The sequence below is a fragment of the Homalodisca vitripennis genome, chromosome 8, assembly GCF_021130785.1.
Source record: "Homalodisca vitripennis isolate AUS2020 chromosome 8, UT_GWSS_2.1, whole genome shotgun sequence".
NCBI lineage: Eukaryota > Metazoa > Arthropoda > Insecta > Hemiptera > Cicadellidae > Homalodisca > Homalodisca vitripennis.
Window position 1 is genome coordinate 22,287,180 of NC_060214.1, and position 26,485 is coordinate 22,313,664.

The window sequence follows — 26,485 nt, forward strand, 5'->3', positions numbered from 1 at the left end:
TTGTGCCATTAGTTTGCTGTAAGAAAACATTTATTTTTTTGACCATTTTTAACTGCTATTTCTCTCCTGGACTATGTTGGTAACTACTATATTTAAATGAAAGTTTAAATAAATATAGAAAAATAAATGTAGAATAACATAATAAATAGCCACAACACTATATACAGTACACTGTAATAGTTTTAACATTAAAAACACAGATTATCAATAGATTAAAAGACATACTATATAACCACTATATTTAAGTGAAAACTAAAACAAATATAAAACATTATAAATAGTTATAACACTATATAAACTACACTGTAATAGCTTCAACAATAAAAACGTAAATTATTAATAGACTAAAAGACATACATTTATGAATAAATAATTAGACAACAGTTAAAAACACAAAAAACATAAACTAATAAAATTTAAAACAATGAACAGTGAATAGCCTATATACATTACATCAAAATTCATTAAAATACATACATTTAACTATCTAATCTGAATTTAGCTTTGATTAAAAATTAGTAAAAGATGTCCTTAAATTTACCATAATCAGTAGCTAGATAGTCATCAACCTTGTAGAAAACTTGTTCCTTTAACCACTTTGTCAAGCAATATTTGAATTTATTAACAGAGACAGTGTGAGCGGATTGAGGCAATTTGTTAAATAATCGATTTTTCATGCAAAATATGCTGTTATTTGTTTTTGTAAGTCTAGCAGGTAGTAAATCTAGGGCATAGTTATTTCTTGTGTTATAGTTATGTATATCAGATCTAATTTTATATTTATGCAAATTTTATTTTACGTTTATTAGACAGAAATATATATATAAACATGGGAGTGTCATTATTTTTAATTCTTTGAAAATGGGAAAACAAGATTCACGATTGTCCAGTCCTTTTATGGTCCGTAAAGCATATTTTTGCCATCTAAAAAACTTGTTCCATATAAGTACTATTTCCCCATAAAGTAATACCATATACAATCTGAGAGTGAAAAAAGGCATAATAAAAAGGCATCTAGACAAGACAACATGGAAATAACAATTAAAAGCCTAAATGATCAGCTCAACAGCAGGTCTACTTTTCCATACACACCAATCCTTCATGAACAGAGCACTCAAAGTGCGATGATTCCAACACAAACAGCTTCAAGATCCAGAGAGTTCACTTCAAAATTATTTGTCAACATGAGCTCATCCAATACTATGAGGAAAAATAAAGAAAAACAAACAAACCATATGAGTATATCCCTTCAAACTGCTAAATTTGTTGCCAATCAATCAATAGCCAGCCCATTTCTTTTAAAAACCCTCAGACATCAAACATACTTAGTTTGGACAAGGTGGACTTAAAAACTAAAACTGTCGAGAGCAACTTATTATCTTTAAACAAAGGGACATTCTCCTTGAAGAAAGGGCCACCCTTCACTGCAACAAAATTAGAACCATCAGAAACAATAGAAGAATTTTACAACAGAAACATTGAAACATTTAAGGCTAATAGTTCAAGAAACCACCCCAATAACAACACTTCTTCTTTTTTAGTACGTGTCTGCCACAGACTGAAGAGAATGTGACCTCTGGCAAAGTTGCTACCAGAAAGACAAACTTGACTATACTGCACCAGAATGTTGATAGACTTAAAAATAAAATAGACATAGTAAACCATCTCTTGCAAACGACAGAACCTGACTTGCTAATTTTAACAGAACATGGATTAAAGAAAAACCAGCTACACAATACTAACCTCCTTAATTACAGAATTCAGTCGACTACATCACATAAAAGGTGGGGTTGCGATTTTCTGTAAAGATTCTTTAAAAACATTCGTTGAACCTGTTTCTATTGAAGACATAAGTGTGGAAATGGTCTATGAAATAACCATGATGGTAGTAAAAATACAAAAACAACGTATCTATATAGTTGGCACTTACAGAAACAAAGGTAATTTGGAAGAATCCCTTGAAATAATTTCACAAGCTCTGGAAGTGATACCAACATGGAGTTGCCCAGTCGTAGTTATGGGGGACATAAATATTAACTGTCTAATTCCTGAACGGGATGGCATCAAGCTTGAAGAAATGTTGAGAAGCCACAATATGACCAGAATGTCACTTCCTCCTACGCGAATAACACCAACATCACAGACATCTATCGACTGTGTTTGCATCAACTTGGAAGAGATGAAGATATCTGTTCAAGTGCTAGATGTAGGTATCTCTGACCACACAGCTCAGTTCTGTAAAGTAGTTTGCCAACAATTTGAAACAAGAACACCCGTTTCTGTAAGGCGAAATTTCTCCGAAAATAATTTGTTAGCAATCAAGGCAAGGTTAGGTCAGGAATCATGGGATGATGTACTTGCAGCCCCAGATATTGACTCTGCCTACAACCTTTTCAGTAACACAGTAAGTATGATAATAAGCCATGTCTGTCCTCTGAAACGATCAAGAGTGAAGAAAAAAAAAAGAAGAATAAAATTACAGATGAAGAGGCAGAGAGACTGAGGAAGGACTTCCTAAGAGCCCAGACACTCTACAACACTACTGGAAATTTAGAGCATAAGCAACAAACCTCCTGCAAAAAGAAAGCTTATGATTTAAGGCTTAAAGAATTAAGGCGTCAAGAAATATCTTCCCAAATTGCTCGCTCTGATAACAAGACCAAGACCTTATGGGAAATAGTGAATGGTGAAAGGAAAGCAAAAACACACCAAAATCCAAAGCAACTTATAATTCCAGATAGAGAGAAAATCACTGACCCAAAAACCATTGCAGATTATTTTAATTTAACATTCACCACTGCAGCTAAAAATTCTTTGGCTACAAATCCAAGACAATGCTTCACTGCAATTACACACAACTACGGTGCTCCACCTCTGACACTTAATCATTCCACAGTTAGAAGAAGTGAAAAAAGTAATTTCCTCCTTTAAAACCAAAACATCATCTGGAATTGATGAAGTGTCTTCAAAGCTAATGAAGGTGTGCAGTGAGGAACTTGCTGGACCACTAACCCACCTTATTAATAAGTCATTTGAAGAAGGAAAGTTCCCAACTAGACTAAAATTGGCCAAAGTAATACCTCTTTTCAAACATAGCATTACCACAGAGGCAAGCAGTTACCGCCCTATTTCCCTGATTTCAACGTTTTCTAAGGTGTTTGAAAAAGCAGTACTCTCTCGCCTCATGAACCATGTTGTAGAACATGGCATGCTTACAAATCATCAACATGGTTTTATAAAGGGCCGATCCACAACAACTGCTATTACTAGTTTGGTGGAGTTTATTGTGGATCAACTTGAAGCTGGCAACACAACAACTGCAGTACTATTAGACTTCACCAAAGCTTTCGATTGTCTTGACCACAACCAACTCCTTAAGAAGCTGGAAGCATTTGGGATTTTTGGAACAGCAGCAAGATGGTTTAAAAGTTATCTGACAGACAGGCAACAGGTGGTTGACTTGGTGTGCACAGACAGAGGAACGTCCCGTTCAATAAGATCTAGCCCTTTACTAATACCAAGTGGAGTACCCCAAAGTTCAGTTCTGGGGCCTGTCTTATTTGTTCTTTTTACTAACGATCTCCCGGGTTACTTGGAAGAATTTTCAAAAACCATTATGTATGCAGATGATACGGTTCTACTTTTAGGTAATAAACATCCTGAATTGCTGGAAGTCTCTTCATACACAGCAACGAACATGGCTGTTCAGTATTGCCATAGTAACAACTTGGTAGTCAATGAAGCCAAGACGCAACAACTGGTCTTTGGAAGAGGAAAGAACAATTTTGGACCATTGCCAAACATTGACACTGTGGAAGAAGCCAAGTATCTGGGGATCGTAATGGACAATGGAATGAAATGGACACCTCATGTGGACAACCTCTGTAGCAAACTAAGCTCTGGACTTTATGTTGTTCGTCGAATAAAATCGATAAGTGATGTCACAGTTGCAATTACTGCATACTATGCACTCTTTGAAGCACACCTCCGATATGGTCTCACTGTTTGGGGAAAATCAAGTGTAGCCAACTTACAAAGACCCTTGACTCTACACAAAAAATGTATCAGGATACTGGCAGGCCTGCAGCCTAGAGACAGTTGTAGAACAACTTTCGTGAGCTGTCAATCCTCACTGTGGTTTCATTGTACATCTTAGAAACAGTAATATATGCTCATGAAAATGGCTTGACCAGAGGCATTGATTTACATTCTTACAACACTCGTCGAGCAGCAGATTTTACACTACCAGAACACCATTCAGCATTATTTGAAGAGAAGCCTTCATATACAGGTGCAAAGCTGTTCACCTCCCTACCTACCGACATTAAGACAGAACAAAACCCCAAGAAAATGCTGAAAAGATGGCTCCTCCAACATCCTTTCTACTCAATTGACGAGTTTTTAAACTGGAGAGCTTTGAACATCAACCAATGACTGGACTATCATTTACAAAGCTTTGATTTGTATAATTGTTTTATAAAATTTTGATTTGTATAATTACCTTTTTTATGACTCTCTTAGAGGCAAAGAGAATTAGCTGGCTAGGACATGGACATCGGAGACAGGAGGGCACAAGGTTAAAAGAGGTCTACCAGGCGGTACCACCGGCAGGAAGGCGCCCTTTGGGTAGGCCAAAGATAAGATGGTGCGATCAAGTGGTCGAAGATGTGACCCGGTGTGGAGGGTCTGTGGATCTGGCGGAGGACAGGGTGGCGTGGAAGAGGCTCATAGACGAGGCAAAGAATCGACTGAGATTTGTTACGCCCCGGCAGTAAGTAAGTAAGTAAGTATGACTCTCTTACTGTTCTCAAAAAATATGTAAAATAAAGTATATTGTCCATTGTCTTATTTGTCATATTTCATTATAACTAGTTTTTAATAACTAGATTAAAATTTCTTTAAAATTAGTTTAAAAATCAATATTATCAAAATCATTTAGGTACACCACTTAAAGTGAATAAATGAATAAGTGAATATGAGCACCTCAGGTAAGTGTAAAATCTAAATTAAGTCCTAAAAGCTTAACTGATTTATTTTTAGAGTCTGTTGGCCTACTACTTAGACTAAAAACAATTTTTCTGTTTTTTCTTGATTGACCTTATGACTTACATCTGACTTACGCACTTATGTCTGGAAACTTCATGGATCTCCAAGTGCCACAAATAGTAGATATTGTATTAGTGATATTGAGATAAAGCGGTTGATCAATAGGTTTAGTTTACTGCAGGAGATAACTGTTGATGTAAATGTGACTTCCTTGGTGTTAAAGACTTCTGCAACGACAAAACGTAAGGGAGTAGGCCTACCACCTCCTGCCTGCCTTGACTGGAGGAGGCTGCAACAGAGTTAGCTTCCTCTCCTTCCGAGGTGACATGACTGACATTTAGTGGACAGTATCTCTCTTCATGGTGGATTTTAAATGGGATTTCGAAAGGAGACGCCTTCTGCCTGCAAACTTACCCCTTCTGAGTATCCTATTACTCCAGAAAAAGTGCAAAGGTCATTTTAAAATTAGGTACTGAGAGGTTTCTTCAGCTTTTAGACTTAAAAGTGAACAGAACCGAACCCCTTGGAAATGAGATTTGACATCTGAGATTTGATATGCCAAGCTAAAGGGAACGAGTTCAAATTACCTCACTGTTTGGAAGTAGATTAATTAAAATTTAAAAATATCCACCAGGTGTAGATTGAATATGTACTAAATAAAAAGAAAAAGTTATATCTACCAAGGATAGTTAGTCTCTCTTAATCAGGCCCAGGCATTACAGTACTTAATTTATATTTGGTTTGAGTAAAACAAGAGGTAAGCACTAAACCTAATAAGAGTTTTAGAACTTTATAAGCACTAAACCTAATAAAAGTTTTGGAACTTTTTAAGGAGCACACTCACTGTAGAGTCAGTATCAATTCACACCTGATAATAATGTTCATGCATGTAAGAAACCCAAAACCATAATGTACACAAAAATAGTGGGTAACAACATGAAACGCTTAAATAAAAATGTAAATTCTTTGTTTGAAGTTTGTTATTGACGATGGAAGGTTTGAAGCAGAATTTCAACCATTTTCCATTGTTATAGGTTATAAAAGGTATAACACAAAGTTTCGAAGATCGGAATCCCACTGTAGCCTGTGCTAGATTGTTATACTCGTACTTGTGATTTGTGCTCAGGACTTGCATCCTGTGCAGTGATAACGCCTGGGCTGGACTCCAAGCAGCTTTTGGGTATATTTGAACCCTTTTCTTTCCCTTCTTTACTTCTTTCTGTTCGTTATCTTTGAATGTATTTATACCTCTCCCACCTGACAAAGAGGATAGATTCCAATCCTCGAAATGTTATGTTATACCTTTTATAACGGCAATGTCCGAAATCCGTACTTCAGTTCAACATTGTTACTCCAAAGTAACTCAAAGTGAGTAGAATCATGTGTTTGGTATTAGACTAATGGTGGTAATTACAATTATAATTTACATGTGTTCTTTGTTTCACAAGGAGTCAGTTACGTTTATCCTGGAAAATAGTAAAAAATAATTACATTATTTTATGGCAACTGTGAACTTAACGAACTGCACGGCAAAATACGGGTTTCACATTATTAACCTTTTACTATTGTCCTAAACAAAACCAAATAAAATTTCAATGGGTGAAAATAACAAATAACGAAGTTATAGAACATTGAAAGTGGAACTACTTTTCTCGCGCTGAGTAGTATTTCATTCTGTTTTTCTTCTACGGGTGTCACATGGTCTTGTTATGACCGTAAGTCAACCTTCTATTCTTTGGTGCTGAGGTCAGCCGTTACACCATCTTTGGATATGTAAATTACTGTTATAATGGTCAAATCAGAAGTGGACCCAAATGAAAGATGTTTTTGTTAATTTAGACCTTCTAAGAATAAAAGTTCATACTGGCCTGACACAATTACCTCTGGCCGTAACTGCTTTATAGGAAGCGCAACTTGAAAGAACAAATAAATATTGTGAATTCGCCTAACTATAACTTCCTACAACCAACCTTGAAAGAAAAGTAGTTCTACTTTTAATGTTCTAATATTCATCATTTGTCATTTTCATAAACTAAAACCTTATTGTTTTTTTTTTTTCAGTAAGATAGTTAGCAATAGCTTATTAAGACGAATCTGGTTTCCAATGTGGATAAAAGTAATTTGGAAATAATGTATACAAATTGAATTTAATTTTCAACAAACCAATAAATAATGTAAAATAACAAACATAGCCTAAGTTTTATAATGTTGTTTAACAATGTATGTACTATGACTTTCATAACATGTGGTAACTTCCGATCACATAAAAATAACTTTTCTTGATTTAAAAATAACACGCAATTACATAATAAACTTGTACTCTCACTCTGCAAAAATACGTCCAATTAAAGAGGAATAAATTAATTTTCTAATATTTTAACTGCTCATGTAATCCGCAATAAAACACGTAACTAACACAACTATGAAAACTAACTAACAGTATTAGAGTTAACATGCTGAGATTGTGTAATATACGCCATCGAGAAGACAGTTAATCGTACTGACGAGACGATTGATTGCAGTTACTTAACAGAGCTATTCTGACCACAGAATACTCAGATAAACTATCTGGAGCTGATAACGCTGAAAATCATAGATAAAAAAGCACAGTAAAAAAATATAAACATAAATTTATATTTACGCATCAATTATTAAAAAACAAAGTTATCTGTGTTTTTCACCCCCTAAAATCATATATATATTTTTTGTCAGGAAGATGAGCAGAATACGTTAATAACGTTATAATTTTACTGCCCATTGCGGCCGTTTACCCCACTGATACTATTTTATAAATGAAGAAGTAGAAATATGTTTAATTTATTGAAAATATATTAATTTTAAAGATTTAAAACCAGCAGAACTATATTGTTATTTGAAATACCTCATACGTAATTTGTTTCAACAATTTGTTTTCAATATTTTTTGATAGTCATAAATATTGATGATTTGATTTTGGGTACTTTGGGATTATACCGACCACACCAGTATGAAGAACACAAAAATAGAAATTTATAGAAACAAACATGATAGAACGAAAAAACAACTCTTCAATTACAAAATTACAAACTTACAAGCATTTCCAGGTATTGTGATCGGTATTGTTGTCGCTGTTATCTTATCTTTCTCGAGAATCCTGATTACGGCAGGCCGCGCGCGGCATCACGTGATTTGCACGGTACATCATTGCCTTTCCATTACAATTCAATTTATATTTCTGATTAGCCCCTCTAGAATTTGATATTTTACTGATAGGTACTATCTCGAGGGATGTTTTTCTTTCGTCGACATCAGCGCGGGGCAGCACCGAAGGTGCTGTCGAAGCCCGCGCTGATGGCCGGAGGCACTCGCATTTTGGGTGGCGGAATGTGATCAAGAATAAAAACAAGTTTTGAGTGTTTTTTTAATAAAAAGTTTAGTTTGGTAAATGTTTGTTTTTGTTGAATTTTTGTGTTTGGAGAAATGTAGAGGTAAAACACGGAAGTACAACAAAGCGATGCACCAGCTGAACGGGCGGCGAGACTCTGCAATCACGTTATCTACTAGACGCTCGACTTTGACCTCTGTCTGAGGATGGGGAGGTGTTTGCGATAAGACAATTCCTGTTTTATATTGACGAAATATTGTTCTACGCTAATCTAGTAATCAGTAGAAACGAAATGTGAAATAACGATTCATGTCTGGGTGTGGTCGGTATAATCCCAAAGTACCTGATTTTGTTGGTGGCCACTTACTATACCATGCAGCCCTATCAGATACAGATAGGCTAATGCTGAAATACAGATAAGGAGCAAAGTGCACAAATATAGTCACAAATTGACATTTCCATTTTTGGTATCAATTTACATTAACGTGACCATGGAAAGGTATGTTCATTTTTTTTTCCTGAAAACAATATTGAAGAAAAATTTGTCGGCAACAAAAATTAAGGAGCTACGATTTTTTTAAATCCTCTGAAAACTCTGTTTTTGACAGTTTCCTATAACTCCGCGTCTGCTCAAACTCAGTATATAGCCAGATTTTAAAAACCGATTATCATACCAACAACGAGAAATTATCGTACTTTTATATAAAATAATCGTACCAAACACATTTAATGAAAAAGTATGTTATGTTCGTATAATAAATAATGTTATAATTAACTTTTGGTTTGTTACTTGTATAAATTTGTCAAAAATCTTTCATGGTACGATAATAACTACCCATCGTGTATCTTACCAGCACACAAAAGCAATAAAATTATCCTACCTCTGGCAACACTATCCATATTTGACAGTTTGGTATTACTCAAATAAAGAAGGGACGCCATTTTGAACTACCGTTGTTCCTCCACGTCTATTCTTAACCTCCTAGTTCAGTAGTGGTAATGGCACACCTTTGTGTTCGATGTTCGGTATCTCACGTGGAAGCAATTCGTAAAGACGAGTCTGACTAATACGTTAATCCTGTCAACAATGCCTGCCCGCTGCGCAGTGCTGCGCACTGCTTGCTCTTTTAGAAAAAACATTAACTCGAGCTTGCAAAAGTCGAATCCCAGATCACGTGATGCCCCTGCTCCTTAACGCAATAATGTCCGAAAGGCATCAATATAATACAATAATATACTTTCCCCCCAGTTCATATGCACCTGTGATAATAATACTTGACTATAAATGCCCAACTCATGAAAAAAGTCCATTTTCCATGGTCACGCTAATGTAAATAAATACCCCATTTTTACACAAAGCATAGTTATTTGTGATTTCCACCCCCTAAAACCATGTGTAGTTTCGTTCAGGGAGACAAACAGAAAATGTTAATAGCACTACAATTATGATTGGTAATTCCGCCAATAAATTCACTGATACCAAATTAGAAATATACCAAACTACGCTTTTTTTTGTAAATAGGCCAAGCATGTAATTTTTTTTTTTTGTCTTCATCCAGAACCCATTTTCTGTTAACAAGTTGTCTCTGGGCAGTATAATCTACCTTGAGATATCAGTATTAATTTTTCTTAGTATTCTTGGACTTAAGTTGTTTGAAATTTATTAAGAAATGAGGAAGGATACCAGTATAGTTATATACTTAACCTATGAGATATTTAAATTTACAATTTTTAAACAATTCTACAACAATAGACAGAAATAGTGTCTTACCATTTTGAATTTTCTCTGTTTCTATGTGCTGGCCAGTAGTAGATTCATTCTTTTTCGTTGACATTTTTACACCCTAAAAATTTTAAAATCCAAACAGATCAAGAGAAATTACACAGCGTATAAATTAGCAAACGAAATCTTACAAACCGGTAAAACGTAATAGCGACTTGTAAGTGGTGTGGGCTACGTTATCATTTTAATTTTTTATTTCACGAAATATTTCAATAATAATTCAGTTTTGGAAAGAATTCAAGTGCAAATCGAAGACACCAAAAACAGACAGACGAAGATAAACATTCAACCAGATCAGCTGTTCTCCTTTGACCAATTTTATTTGATTGTCAAATCTTCCTCTGCCTTTAAAATTTCACTTTTATACGTTATTAGTATTTTTATACAGTAATATACAAAACACATGTTTTACTGTTAAAATGATTGTAATATTTTTTTTAAAGGCCATATTTTATAATATTAGAAATTAAATAACTTTCTCCGTATTTAAACAGGTCTTTACTCACGGCAGCAAGTAAATAGCATAAAAATAACGTTCATTCTTTCTAATGTACTATATCCTTTCTATTGAGCAGTTACTGACATAATAAACCTAATAGCATTATTAACCGATTAGTAATCTATTATTAAAGCAATAGATGAGGCAAAGTATAAAAATACAATGGTTTATTTTTTCCAACGATTTCAAAATGTAATGTGTGTGTATATGTGTTTGTATGTGTGCGAGCGCTTGTTTGAGTAGGTCATTTATGAATCGGCTACAATTAATGAGCACATGGTTTAATTAAAGAAGCTATTGGCAATAAACACATAATGTCCATTTAAATGTTATATATGAACATTATGTGTTTTGATTGAGAAGAATACCAAAAATTAGAAAAACATTCTATATAGATTAGTTAATGAAGAAATTTGTTTAACAACCCAAACGATACAATAGAATAATTATGATCTTAAAATGAAACAATCAGATCTCAATATTTCAAAATTATTTAAGGTAATTATCCATGTAATCTAAGGGAACCTTAAAACTAAAAGATAAATAGATTGATTTATACAACGAAATAAATTGAGATGTTTACCAATTAAAAAGAAAGTTTAACAAGGCAAATAGGAACATTTATATTTCCTGGTATCCTGCTATGTTAATTCCGTGGCAAACTCCCTTTCGGATTAGGCAAGCTTGATGGATTCCTGGCATACAAATTCCCTTGCGCAAACCTTGTCCTTCTATACAATCCTAGAGAACACACAAACTGAACCTGTGACATACTAACATGAAAATGAAATACAATTCCGTTTCTTCACTATGTTGGGAGCAATACCATGTTCACTTTTCTCAGTACTCTTGTGGCTTACATGTAGCTTTGCAGAGCACAACTTTGACGTCAGTGTGCTCTTTAAATTGGTAACGGCCACGTTCTGGATTGCCCCGTTATATTAAGCAGCAATCATTGCACACTGGTGTTTCCTCATGGCAACCTTTAAATGGCTATTTTTGTGGTAACGACGTTGCTATAGAGAAGTGTAACAACGTATTACACATACAACAGTGGTACTCAAGACTTCTAAGGTTATGTAGTGAAATCCCACCTAGACTGTCTCCCAGTCAATGACAAATTGGATTTTAAACACAAGGCGGTCTAAGAACCAAATAAAATACTGTTTCAAAAAATTGTGACATTGTAAGTTTTATTAGTTACTGGTTTCACATAGAACCACATAGAGTATTATTAGTGTTACTGGTTTCACATAAAACTACATAGAGTATAAAATTTAAAAAAAAAACCGGGTACGGACTACGGAATATAATACAGATATCGAAGATATGACGTCATGTGTTGTTATGGTTGTGAAGGTATCAAGTTATTTAAACTAATGTGATAACTGTTAAATTGGGATTTATTACCATGAAATAAACAAATCGATAGACGTTAAACTGGTTTTTTAAGCAGATAATAATTTATGTTACAAAGTTAAAAGTGAGTTTTCTGCAAATTTTTAAATTATTATCAGTAACATAGCCTAGGTCAATTCAGAAAATCTGTCGCTTTTACGAGTTATAAGTAAATATGATTTAAAATTTGGTAATCCATGAACAGGGTCACTTTTGTCTGTGCTGCTGTTTGATTAGTGAGTTATAACCCAGATGTTACTTAAGTTTCTATGTGCCCAAACTTTTTACTCATAGGTAGGCCTAGGTTTGCTGCATTCACAAGAAAATATCTCCAGTGAAATAGTTGTAGTATAATCTGAGTTTGTAAGTTAACCACAAACTAGCCAATACTGCTACAATGACTGGAGTTGCAGTAAAATGTATTGTGTTTATTTCTGTGTTTTGGTATTTAACCCTAGAATTCCTGAATTTTAGCCTTAATTGGCACACCTTTTAATTCCCTTGCGCAGAGTTAAAAAACAACTGCAAAATCATTGGCTGCAGTGTAACAAGTGGTGGTACTTTGGGATTATACCGACCACACCCAGACATGAATCGTTATTTGACATTTTGCTTCTACTGATTACTAGATTAGCGTAAAACAATATTTCGTCAATATAAAACAGGAATTGTCTTATCGCAAACCCCTCCCCATCCTCAGACAGAGGTCAAAGTCGAGCGGTCTAGTAGATAACGTGATTGCAGAGTCGCGTCGCTTTGTTGTACTTCCGTGTTTTACCTCTACATTTCTCCAAACACAAAAATTCAACAAAAACAAACATTACCAAACTAAAACTAAACTCTTTATTGAAAAAAACACTCAAAACTTGTTTTTATTCTTGATCACATTCCGCCACCCAAAATGCGAGTGCCTCCGGCATAGGTGATTTTCTACAGAAGGTGCTGCCGAAGCCCGCGCTGATGTCAACGAAAGAAAAACATCCCTTGAGATAGTACCTATCAGTAAAATATCAAATTCTAGAGGGGCTGATCAGAAATATAAATTGAATTGTAATGGAAAGGCAATTATGTACCGTGCAAATCATGTGATTCCGCGCGGCCTGCCGTAATCAGGATTCTCGAGAAAGATAAGATAACAGCGACAACAATACCGATCACAATACCTGGAAATGCTTGTAAGTTTGTAATTTTGTAATTACAGAGTTGTTTTTTCGTTCTATCGTGTTTGTTTCTATAAATTTATATTTTTGTGTTCTTTATACTGGTGTGGTCGGTATAATCCCAAAGTACCTAAGTGGTCACCATATGATTCTCATCAACTGTCAATTAAAATATATTAACAATTCAACCATTATTACTAATTAAATGATTACTTTTTAAGATGTATTTATAAACAGCAAAACTTTAATGTAATTTGTAATAACCACAGCGTAATGTGCTTTCAGTACTTATTGAATCTTCATTACTGATGAATATCGATAATTTGATAAGGCGAATCATTCACAAAACAAAGCATAAAGTGCTATACACAATTTTATTCACAATAAAATATTCCTCCTCTTTATTGTGGTTCCCTTCTCCGTTTCCATGTCTACTTTATAGAAAACCCGCCCACAGTACTTGTTAATTGAAAAGATACTTGGTTTTTTACTGGGGAAATGACAATATACGGTTTGTTTTGATTATTTTTGGGTTTCTGCACTGTTGTACAGGAGTGTTTATGTGATCTAAGCTTGAATTAAGGTACTATTTTGAGGAATATTTTTCTTTTTTGTGCCAGAAGCACGGGAAGGCCCCTCTGAACTGAATACTGTATTTCTAGCCAGAAACACTTCCGATCGGTATCTTACTTTCCCACATTTAATGATTCGATATGGAAAATACTGATCATAATTAATTGTCTTGGCCAGTAGTGGTGATGCCGATGGATACTGTATTTAAAAGTAAAAGGTAGAAGATAGGCTATGACTTTTAAAAATATGTATTCATTTCCATTAACTTCTGCAAATTTCTTTGAAATAGTGTGGTATTATTTCTTGGGCTTGTTTTTTTCTCTAAAAGGTTAAACAAAGTTAAAAGGAATTCAGATAAAAATCTTTGGTTAATTTTTTTTAGTTGTAATAACCATTTTTGTGTACCGGTTTAAAATCGTGGTCTCGTACAAATAGTTTACGCACCACAGACCTCTGACTCACATTGCTGGACTGCAGTCTGCCCCTTAGCAGTGTATGTAATTGTTTGGTTCTCTTTATTTTTCCGAATTGGGTACATTTATTTTCCAAACATCACAGAAAGACAAATTATAAATAAGATATTTACAATGTTATATAGAATCAGAATCAGGATATTTATTGACATAAACAGGAATTGCATGGGCAAACAGCCAAAAGAGATTTACAGTCATTTCACATAACATCACAATATCACACGATGATAAACAAAACATCATTAAGATAAATTATTGTAACTTAAATTAACATTTAACCATTCGCTTCCCACTAAGGAATTCCATAATTTTGCTTTCAACCATGACATATAAAATATATTTTTCTTTAAGCACTAAGCTAATTTTTACTGTAAATATGTTATAAGAGTTGAACGCAAAAAAATGTAAAAGAGGGGATTTTAGTTAAAATTAGTGTATTCATTGTTAAAATCTAAAAATAATGGGATATATTTGTTTATGGGTATGTAGGATGCACAAGGCAGACTAGCAAGTAGATGGAGTTAGACAAAGGGCGCCCTCTCCCCCTGCTGCATAATGTAGGTCATCTAAAACTGCTTCCTACTCATCCGTGAAAAGCACTTTGTGTGCACCTCCATTCTGATGGCTTTTTTTTTAACAATTAAAATACTCTTCAAAATACAAAATGTATAATTTAGGATATAATTGTGTTTGGCGTTAAGTCAGAGTCTATCATTGAAATAAATTTATCTTCGGTGTGGGAAGGGTTAAAAATATATAAAAAACATATCTGCTAATGAATATCGTGTTTACGGACATTGTAAGAAAACCCATCAATGAGGAACATTTTTTAAACAATCAGGAGTTAGCTAGATAATTATCAGCTACATAAGCTCATAATAAATCTAAATCACTAACATATGTTAAACTAAAAATTAAATACATAACAATAGACTTTAATCCAATAAGTATATACAGTAGCATGCAGTGAATTATACTTAAATGAATAGTACCATTTACAATGTGTCCAAAATAAAGAGTATGAACAATATTAATTACGTTGATATGGTTATGCAGTTGTAAAAAATATGATTTTTAAAGAGTGCTATTTTGTGGAGTGAAATTGTAGTGTTCTCTAATAAGGATGTTGACAGAACAAACTGTTTCACAGAACTTCAACACATGGCAAGACACAAAGATAAAAACTAAGGAACTTAAAATAGGTGATAGTGATGAATCATCACCGAATTCTTGTATATAGTGCTAGTGATGAAGTTTACTAGGCCACCGCCACTTCTATTCATGACATTTCCTGCAAATACAACTGGTGATGGAAAACCGTTACCATTGTACTCAGCATAAGGGTTGTTGAATGCAGTATTACAGTTTGGTTTGAAAATGTACTAGAGAATCGGAAATGTTCGACTGGGAAAAAACTGGGAAGTTGTAAAAAGGATTTTGACTGGCCACTCTGCATATTATATCGTTAATAATTCAAAAGGTGTAATGATAGGGGGGAGGAGACGATTGTCCCCACACTTAACCCTTAAGGACCTTCGTGCCCTGAGACTTTTACGGAAGCTGATCAGATTTGAGGGCTCATGTTCTCTGATGTCCATAGGGCTGAGGAGATATGCCCCTAGGAATCGTTTCCTTTCTGTTTATTTTAGTAAAGTCGACAATGTTTAATGTTAAATTCCATATTCCTTTTAATTGATTTGGATAAGCGACTGTAGCCCTTTGGGCAATGCAATTTGCTTTCGCAACCTGTACTGTTTGCTGGAGGCATTCGTGATCAAACCCTGAATATTTAACTCACACGGCAGATAAATATGCCATAAGATCTGATAATAAATGCCAGCAGTTTAGGCTTCTGAAGCACCATCACTTTCACTGACTCACCATTAACATTCAAACTGGTGATCAGTAGATATTTCATCATAGATCATCCTTCGATTTGCATAGCTTGCTGTTATACATTATTATATTGTAGTACACATATGGGGGAAACTGTCATTTTGTAACTAACCCGCTATTATTTAGCAGCATATGTTTTTGTTCACAAGGTATACAGGATTTATTCCCCATATTTTCCTCCCTTTCCAACAACATACAACAAATACACTTTTTATCTAAATCGTGTAAAGATTGGTCATAGTGTCTTGATCATATTGTTCTTGTTTCAGTAAATCATGAAGATAAACGAGAAAAATCTGGCAGCTTTTGCAACTTCGCCCACACCTGTGGACAGAGAGGGTTGGCTGGTCAAGAGAGGGGAAGTGAACAAAGGCTACCAGAAGAGGTGGTTCATTTTGAAAGGCAACCTCTTGTTCTATTTTGAGAAACGTGGAGATAAAGAGCCTGTGGGCGTTGTTGTCCTGGAAGGCTGCACTATAGGTAGGAAGTGTTTGATTATGTTTTATTTCAAATCTTCCATTTAAATATTTCTATTTGCAGGTAGGTAATGCATTTGCTAAATCCATTATACTTAAATATAGAAAACCGTAGAAAAATGAAGAAATAAATAGGGTAAAATTATTGTTTAAATGAGTCTGATTATATATTCTTCATCTACTTTTCTGCGTTGCCCTCTAAATAATTAATATATTGCCATTTTTCTTTTCAATATTTTGTTCAAGCTAACAATTTCTAGTAGCTCATTATAGAAAATTATTCATAAATGTATCACCTTTATTTTTAGTAACATTTATGTTTTATTGGAATCAATTTAGGCTATGTATATGGATTTCAAACAGTAGAGAAATATTGAAATCTGTCTTCTGTGAACCAAGTTCTTTCCAGTTTACGTTATGATTGGTTAAAAGTTAAAAGTATGACGTATGCCTTTTAATAACAGCCACAGCCGACTCAAGGATTACAGTAACGTACTCATATAAAGACCGATCTCTTCTGTTGACGCTTCTGCTGAAACCAAAAAAATCTGTATCTATATTTGATTTCATGTGTACAGACCATAAAACATGTTATCCAAATGGTGTTTTGAGTGGTACTAGCCATCCTGACAACATTGACTCTTGGCTATACACGCTGAATTAAATACTCGGAATGATTACTTATAATAATATTATTATATAAAGTAGTAATCATATTTTTTAACTCTACTTAAGCACCTCTACAAGGGTATTGAGGACTTTTGATTCAACCCTGATGACACTAAACATGATGTTTAGTAAAAGTATTAGTATGACTGTCCTATTGGACCTTTACTGCATGGTGAACATGGAATCAACTATAAAATTATTTACATACTGTCACTGCTGTTATAAGTGAGAAAGTTTTGTGGATGATTTAAAACATAATGGATTTTTCATGGCTACCTTTAACTTTTTTCTCTAGTATCTATAGCTTGTTATGCCACGACACACTATCACGAACAGAATAACAAACTACAATCAAATTTAAAAAAAGTAAAGCAGTCATAAGGCTTGGAAACTCATAGTTCAGATTTTATTTATATAGAAGATAGAAGAATATTGGTCTGGTGAAATACTGTAAACTAGCCTTGAAGGAGGAAGCGGGAAATAAATTTTACAAATATATAGTTTTGTTACTTTGTAAATTTGGAGCGCTCGTGATATTTCAGTTTGAAGATAGTATTCCAAGAAACATGTTATCAAATTGTTAGAGCAATGGATATCTGTTGCATTGCATGCAAGATACGACTATGAAACCGGGTAAAATGATTATGGTTGTTTACAGAACTGTCCGAGGATGAGGAGCAGTTCAGTTTCAAGATAGTATTTCACGGACCAGGCAACCGCAGCTACATCCTAGGGGCAGAGTCCCAGGAGTCCATGGAGCAGTGGATGAAGGCGTTGGCCTGTGCCAGTTATGACTATATGAAACTGATGGTAGCAGACCTCCAGAAGCAGCTGGATGAGATGGAAGGTAATGAGGGTTATAAGAGGGGGAAGGGATAACTTCATAAAACTGTCTAGTTTACTAAAAAGGGTTTGATTGGGTGAGACTCTCTTAGTGTTAACAATTTGCAAGCCTAAATGTGAGGTAGCACTGCAACATACTGGCTCTGACTGGTGTAGGCTGAGAAACTGAGAGAATCTCTTTTTCAAGGAAGCATCACTGAGAAAAAACTATCTCTCTTCATGATGGCTGTACCACAGGTTCTTGGCTGGAGGCAACTCTAATCTCCCAACCTTACTCATCATGAATATCCTGTCTCTACAGAATCATGTAGAAAGTTTTATAGGCTGAAATGCAATACAATATTTTCTCAGGTATTTTGACCTAAGTGAAAAATTATATTACATTATTAATACAATTAAAAAACTAATTGTTTTTGACATATTTTACTTGTTCACCAGTTGATTCCATTTCTTCCCAAGAAGTTTATAATTAAGATGTAACTGTTAATGTCGGAGATAAAATGAGAGTGCTGCTAGGGATGGAACATCCATTTGGAAATGGAATAGACATAGTAGTCACTCGGGTATGCTGGTTCAGCTGTAAGTAATTATGAATTAGCTGGATTTACTGTGCAGAAACTTGGGTTATTGAGTATCGAGAAGTTATGTGAAAAATGTTGGTAATATGCAACAATATGTAATACAAAATCTTTTATGGACCAATTTTGACAGTAGGTTAACTATGTTTTGTAGAAAATATGCCTCTATCGGCGGAAGTGGCAGGTGGGCCATCACCACAGCCTCCTCCTCGTACAAGACACAACCCGTTTAACCGAGGACACACCTCCAATGGCACCGCCACTCACCACATGCGCTCACACAGTGTGCGTTCAGCTCCCGCTCGTGCTGACAACCCCACTCGCACTGAAAACACCACCAGGCACCGGTGAGTCATTCAACACCTTCAGTACCCAGCAGGGATCACTTCTGGCTGGTTTATACATTCCAGTTGAACCCACCACTGGACACAGCAAAAACTGATGTGTCACTTCAATCTGGGAAACCTTATGGATGTCCAGGAGCGGCACATCACTAACCGCAAAGTCGAGATTCTGGGGTGCAAGGGCAATTCGATAGGTCTAGTCTACTGCGGGAGATGACTGTTGGAGTTGGTGGGGTTTGTTTCCTAAGTGTCAGAGGTTCTTGCTAGCCTCAACAAAAGTGTGCCACCTCCTGCCTGCTTTGACTGGAGAGGCTGGTTCAGAGCTAGCTTCTCCTTCTTCCTAGGCGACCTGACTGAGATTAGTGCACTAATTCTTCCTCAAGGATCTCGACAGGAGGTGGCCCCTACCCCAACCTTACCCATCCTGAATATCCTGTCACTCTGGAAGCAGCACTAAGGTTCTTATAGGACTACATGTAATTTATAAGCTTCTTGTCTTGAGAGAACAAAAAAAAACCCTTCAGCTCTGGTCTATACTGAGTGAAACCAACTACGATCGCTGTGTTCGTGGGCCGTAAGGCGTCAGCCATAGTCAACATATTAAGTAGACGTATGTATATCTTACACATTAAACTCTATCTATATTGGTAATAGAAATATAAATCCTATCCTTTATAATATAAAATTCATTTGTTACCTTAACAAACAACCTGTTGCTGCATCTAAATTCTTGGCTTGAAATCTCTATAAGCTGCAAACCATCAAGAAAAGGTTTACATGCCAGCTGAGAGGTCTCTGCTTGAAAACAGTACAAAATGGGCTTCAATATTTATAGCTTTTAAATTTGTATTAAAATTGAATACCGATGCACTTAGTTCTCAAGGGCTTAATAAAAAATGGGAGATTGTGTGAAAAACTTTTGGTATATGGAGAATTAATAACTTGTAGTTCCTACAGGCATAGAATTATTGGTGGTTATATGGTAATAATAGTGAATAAAATAGAAATTGAAGGCAGCTAGAACAACAATTCCAAGAGCATTGCAAAAAACACCTCAACAGACATTGAGTAAAACTTTTGCTTCCCTTTTTTTTTCTTGAGTAAAACATGAGATGTTCATATTTTTTATTAATTTGTTCAAGTGCCCTTTCCAAATAACAGGCTCATGCTTATAATTCTTAAAGGAAATTTGTACGGTTTTCTTTCCTACCACGATAAAAATATTCCTTCATTTATTAATTAATTTTGTCCAATTACTAAACAGATTTAAGGTTTTATAAAAAGGTTTACTTAAACATAAACTTCCTACACCTTTTTTATTTACTGTTTTCATATACCTACTGTGTTTTTATATTAAATATCACCAATGGTCAGAAAATTATAAGAGAACAAGGAAACTTGTTAAGTGTTAATTGTCAACTTTTCTTCTATTTGGCACGAGTGAGAAGTTGGTCAAATCTAAGTTTTAGTACAAAATTACCTAAAATGAAATTTCCTACAAGTTTTTATTTTGAAGTATAATTTTTTCCTGTGACTTTCAATACATATAGAAATATTTTCCTATCTAAAGATAGATAGAGCTCTGGGGATTTCTTTGATGACCATCGCTTACCATTGATTGTTTAGAGGTTAAGTGGAACAGAAGACTTTTAGGTCCTAACTTCGCCTCTAACAATGTAAGACATTGGCTGGAGGTCAAACTCTCGGTTTCATGCAGCAGGTTGAATTGAAGGGACAAGCATATATTACAGTGATCTTTAGGATCCTTTATACATCAAGTATAAAAAGGGTTGCATGTGAAGGAGAAGTTCGTGGTAATGCTAGTGCAACTGCAGATGATAACTTAGTTTTCAATACATGGTTCAAGATCCCAGATCTCTTTAATTACAGTTTAAGTCTCAGGCTAAATCGCTTAAACTGTACGGTGAACAATAATATATAGCCAATTATCAATTTTATTCACGCTTTTAGATTTTTAGAATAACCAAAATATCTGAGGAATTATTAGCCTATTGATGAGTCTCAGAGATTTTTCTTTCTTTCAGAATAACCTTCCGAGAACTACACACCGCGTACGGCCGACCAATCCTCACAGATCGCAATGAGTGGAGGCACCGCCAGAAACAAGAGCAAGAGAGCAAAGAAGTGCCCCTCATTACGTTATGAGGAAACACCTCCTAGGCTCTGTAGTGTGATCTGTATTTATGGTTGTTTGTAATTTATTTCATAGTTTCCATAAAGTATTACGGATACAAACCATTGTGTGTGAGTGTGTTGATGAGAGGGGCTAACCTATAATTGTAATGCTTTTTGAAACGCGTATAACACAAAAAAGTTTAGTAATGGTATTGAAATTTTATATGAAAAAGAAAAAAACATAGTAGTGCAACTTTGAAGCAACTGTTTCGTATTTTGGTTCACGGTTTTCTTGCGCCAGTCCCGAAATCAGTTTTGAAAATCTGGACTGTTGAGTGTGTTGGAAATTTCATTTAGCGGAAAGCTGGGAGAAAAAAAAACAGAACATAAATTTTACTGGCGATACAGTGTATATTATTTTATTCTGAAAAACTTACATACTAGTGTCTATAGAGTTTAGTATAGTTTCAAACTTATTACCTATAATTAAAATATTTTAATTTAAAACTTCTCTTACATATTTTGGTATGAACCACTGAATCTTATAATTATCTATATTTGTACCAGGGAGGGTCATTAATGGCGGATTACTTATGGACAATAGTATTTTTGAAACCTTCCTCTTACATATAGGTGCATTAAATCAGTAGCACTTGTTTTGCACTTTGCATCTCCGCTAATGACAATTAGTCAAAAGCACTTAGTTTTGGTTCACTCGCTTTTTTAGTGGGCTATTGTACAAATTATAACTAGAATTTAATTTCAAAACTCAATAATTACTACAAAATTAATAATGTAATAAATTAGTGTAGTCATGTTTAGTGTTTTCTGACACCCAAAGAGTTTAAAATTCCCATGGTTAATGGACTTCTATGTCATCTTATTTAATCATGCAGTTGGGTATTTTAGACAATGAGAACTAACATCAGGATTGTTGCATAGGGTGAGATTTCTAGATTCCTATTTTTAAGTTCGATGTAATGGAAGATTTGAAAGAGTTAAAGAATTGCTACAGATGTTTGGATTCATAATACATTTTAAAATTATATAAGTAAGTTTATTTTAATCATACAGATATTTTGTTTGCACCAAAATAATCAGTAAACAACCCAATTTGAGAATTGGACATTAAACATTCCAAAGCACTGAATTATTTTTTTTATTACATTGGGAAAATGGCGTCCTTCTGCGTTTATTAAAAGTGTCTCTTCAAAGTTCTCCATCTTTCTTAAGTTCTTCATCCCTCTTCAAAGTTCTCCATATCTCTTCAAAGTTCTCCATATACTTCTGTGTCATCATGTGTTAATCATGCAGCTGGGAATTTTAGACAATGAGAACTAACTAACATCAGGATTGTCGCATAGGGTGTTATTTCTAGATTCCTATTTTTAAGTTCGATATAAAAATTCCAAAGCACTGAATTATTTTTTTTATTACATTGGAAAAATGGCGTCCTTCTGCGTTAATTAAAAGTCTCTCTTCAAAGTTCTCCATGTCGCTTCAAAGTTCTCCATAACTTACATAAAAGTGTCCTGTGATACAGCAGCAATATCTTCACGTATTGCAGGCTTCAAATCTTTGGGTGAACGAGGTTAAGATAATAGAGTTTCAATGTAAAGTGACACCATAAGAAGAAGATGCACGGCGATAGATCGGGTGAGCGTGCAGGCCAGTAAATCGCCGATATGTGAAATCACTTGATTAGAAAACATTTCTTATTTTACACTTTGATAGTAAACTTAAGGAACAAATGTTTTTAAATTGACAGGAAACATTTCCTGGAACTTAATGGCGGTAAAGATTGAGAAGAGAACTTATTGTTAATCTACATTCATCCAAGTCTGAATCATGCATCAGTCTGATTTATATGTCAATTAATTCACCTTTCCATCTCCTGAAGTGAATTTTCGTTCTCTTTTACTTTTGACGCTTCAAACCTTTGCAAATAATACATAAAAAATTAATTATATACAATTGAGTGTAGGGACTCTCCATTATCCAAGTGCTATATAACATTGTGTTGTGATGTCCACACTTGTATATTGTAGAGTTTCCACGGGTTCACTCGGTGCGGTGACGGATTGTAGCCTAGGTTAACGTAGGAGATTGTAAGAAAGACTCTTTTTGGTTGACTGAAAAAAATAATATACTTTTTAAAACTGATAATATTTTTAATTGATGTTACGATTAAACAATTCATGACAAACTTAATAATTTAAAAACGGAGGAGAGAGAGTGATATACACGTGAACTTAACACGTTCAAAATCCTGGCACAAGTGTGCGAAATCATGGAATTTAGTGAGTTCAAATACTTTTCTTAATATATATATATATATTATTTTCTCCTTCTGCAATACTTAATCTATTGCGACTGGCTTCATCATATTTATAATTTTTATAAAAAATAAACCATGAAAGAAGTGTTACGTTGAATTAGAATAAAATGTATTTTAATTATTTAATATTCATGAAAATTGGCTGAATGAGACAACATATTGTGTTACCGGATTGGCCTTACAACTGACGGACTGATGAGGGTCATCAGAATGTAATCCTTAGAAATAATTATTAACAGGATATAGCCTAATTTATTATAGATCTGATAATTACAAACATACTTATAGGCTATAATTGACATCGATATAGGCATGTCAAATTTAAATCAAAACCAAGACTAAACCAATTTTTAAAGTTAAAAAAAACTTCATTCTAATTGTGATTTACTACCTTTCGATATAAAATATAATTATATCATATTTCACATGGCATATTTTTAAGTAAAATTAGTTATTGTAAATAATAATTTCAAATTCATTTTAATAAGAAGAATTCATTTAGCATATTCTTTTATCTGTATTAACTTCTTAATTGCAAGCTTACCAATCTGTTAAAGTTCAAAAAAACTCCATTAACATTGTCATTTACCTTTCAATATAATAACAATATATCATATTTCACACTGCATATTTTGAAGTAAAATTATTTGTACGATTAAATTTCAAATTAATTTTATAAGAAGAATTACTTTGACTTATTCTTTTATCTGTATTATCGTCGTAATTTCAACCTTTGATTATTACAAACAATTGTGTGTAGAAAGGATATTTTTTTAATCTTCATAAAAATATGATAGGACATTGTATTACCTGTTACCTTTAGTTTAAAGATAATTAATTGATCGTAGACGATTTGTCGAATGGAAATAACAATTTGTATAAATGCCAAAAACAGATCAATCTCTGCCTTTAATACGTGTTTGTTTATAGTGTAATTATTGTACTCTCATTAATCTATTAACGTAACCGAGTATCGTTGTAACTTCTGTGCTATTTGAACTGCATATATAGTAATTTATAGCATGACAATTAATACACTAAACGTACCATAACTATTTATTAAGAATGTTTTTTTATTGTGTCTGAAAGTGACTGATAGGTATTACGAGTACAATGTATAGTAGTATGTAGTTATTGGACAGACCGTTTGTGTTACGTATGATATAAATAAATACTAAGTAATGAAACAAGCTAAACGTATATTTTGTTAAGAGTAGGTAACTTTACCAAATGTTGTATTTTTAACTGTGTATACATTTTGTTGATTGACAATAAACATTACCAAAGACCGCCAAGTGTTATTTCTGCCGTCTTGTATTGTTGTAAAATATGGAAATGCCAGCTGTAACTTTCAGAGCGTTAAATTACGCGAAAATTGTTTTTATTTACCTAGTTTACCAAATAAACTCTGATTTGAAATAGAAAAATGCATAGCACATTTAAGAAAAACAATAATTTCATACATTTTGCTATAAAATATGTTACCCAAAAGTCCACCAGGCTGGAAATTCTCCCCGAATTTTCCCGCAGTTCAAAACTTTACCTCCCCTGCAAGGTCCATTTCTGCAGAGCGAAGACGAATTTGAAGCCACACAGAGCATTATACAGGGTGTAAGGAAAGTTCCACACGGGCTTGATAATTTCCGGACGGTTACAGGTAAAGCAATAATACTTGGTACATCATTATTGCACCTATAAATGTACTTTTTGAAGTAACTATAATTTTTTTGTCATGTCAGGGGGATGACCCGCAAGGAATCAGATGAAAGTCTTATGAGAACATAGGTTGAGTAATACATCAAATTAAAGATATTAGTAGAGTACAATGCTGCAAATCCGACCTGAAAGGGTTAACTCTTTAAAAAATTATGCTGGTTTAAAGTTTGAACATTTACAATGTAAGACCTGTGTTAGATAGTTAATATTCTTGTCTTGGCTGAAGTTGCGAAAGTTGAATGTAGTAAATGAATACTGGATTAAAGAAATAGTTTTTAAGGTGACTCTTCATTTCCAATGGAGTATAGTCTACAAGGAGTTAGGGGAAGGAGGGGGAAATTTAACATAAGCATAGTTCAATATGTACATTATTTTAAAATTGTTAGACCATCCTGCATTGTATTGGAATAACTACCTTATAAACTATTTCTGAAGTCCAGTATTCATTTTCTAAGTTTAACATGAGCTAAGACAAGAATATTAAACCATCTAGAACAGGACCTACATTGTAAATGTTTCAAACTTTAAACCAGTGTGATTTGTTAAAGAGCGAACCTTTTGAGGTCGGATTTGCTCCATTATACTCTACTAATACAAACCTTTAATTTGCTGTAATAATCAACCTATTCCTTAATTTAATATTTTCTTCTGACTCCTTGCGGGTCATCTCTCTGACATGGTAAAAAATTATAGTTACTTCATAAAGTACATTTATAGGTGCAGTAATGATGTACCAAGTTGTATTGTGTTACCTGTATTCGTCCGGAAATTATAAACCCTGTGTGGGACTTTTTTACACCCTGTATATCTGCTTTGTTTATCTAAAATCTTGATTGCTGATATGAGAATGTACAAAGACAATATATATATATTCTAAAAATTGAAGAGTAGAGGCTATATTCTTCTTTTATTTGAAGTCAAACTTACATTTATGCATTTTTGTAAATGTTAATGCTGACAATTTTGAATCAAGCAATTGAACAGTCTATATTTTGAAATAATTAAGAGTGTTCACTAATATCGATAGGACACCATATTGAAACATAACGAATTGAGTTGGCGTACAAACTGCTTCACATGTAATACAATCATCATACCATATTTGGTACAGATCAGTTAAATCCTTACTTGATTTAGTCCCAGGATTTTTTCACAGGTATTTTTCCCGAGCCCGAGCCATATTTTACTGAAAA

At 34.1% G+C, this 26,485-nt stretch overlaps 1 protein-coding gene across 2 annotated transcripts; it reads left to right on the forward strand.

Annotated features, from left to right (window-relative positions):
- The first annotated feature begins 12,007 nt into the window (after positions 1 to 12,007).
- On the forward strand, positions 12,008 to 21,362 carry LOC124367419 (sesquipedalian-1-like). Of its 2 annotated transcripts, none has more exons than XM_046824222.1 (5): positions 12,008 to 12,175; positions 16,462 to 16,672; positions 17,996 to 18,184; positions 18,913 to 19,105; positions 21,148 to 21,362. In XM_046824222.1, exons 2-5 carry the CDS (start codon positions 16,468 to 16,470, stop codon positions 21,266 to 21,268), a joined length of 708 nt encoding a protein of 235 aa, XP_046680178.1. In that variant the 5' UTR covers positions 12,008 to 12,175; positions 16,462 to 16,467; the 3' UTR covers positions 21,269 to 21,362. The 2 variants fall into 2 exon arrangements, with proteins under 2 accessions (XP_046680178.1, XP_046680179.1); XM_046824223.1 differs by lacking the exon at positions 12,008 to 12,175 and adding an exon at positions 12,309 to 12,326.
- The last annotated feature ends 5,123 nt before the right edge of the window (positions 21,363 to 26,485 follow it).

Excerpts from the sequence above, each read along its gene's own strand:
- LOC124367419 (XM_046824222.1), top strand. The coding sequence starts at position 16,468 with ATGAAGATAAACGAGAAAAATCTGGCAGCTTTTGCAACTTCGCCCACA. Across the intron at positions 16,673-17,995 it reads CCTGGAAGGCTGCACTATAG|AACTGTCCGAGGATGAGGAG; the intron begins GTAGGAAGTGTT and ends GGTTGTTTACAG. Across the intron at positions 19,106-21,147 it reads GAAAACACCACCAGGCACCG|AATAACCTTCCGAGAACTAC; the intron begins GTGAGTCATTCA and ends TCTTTCTTTCAG.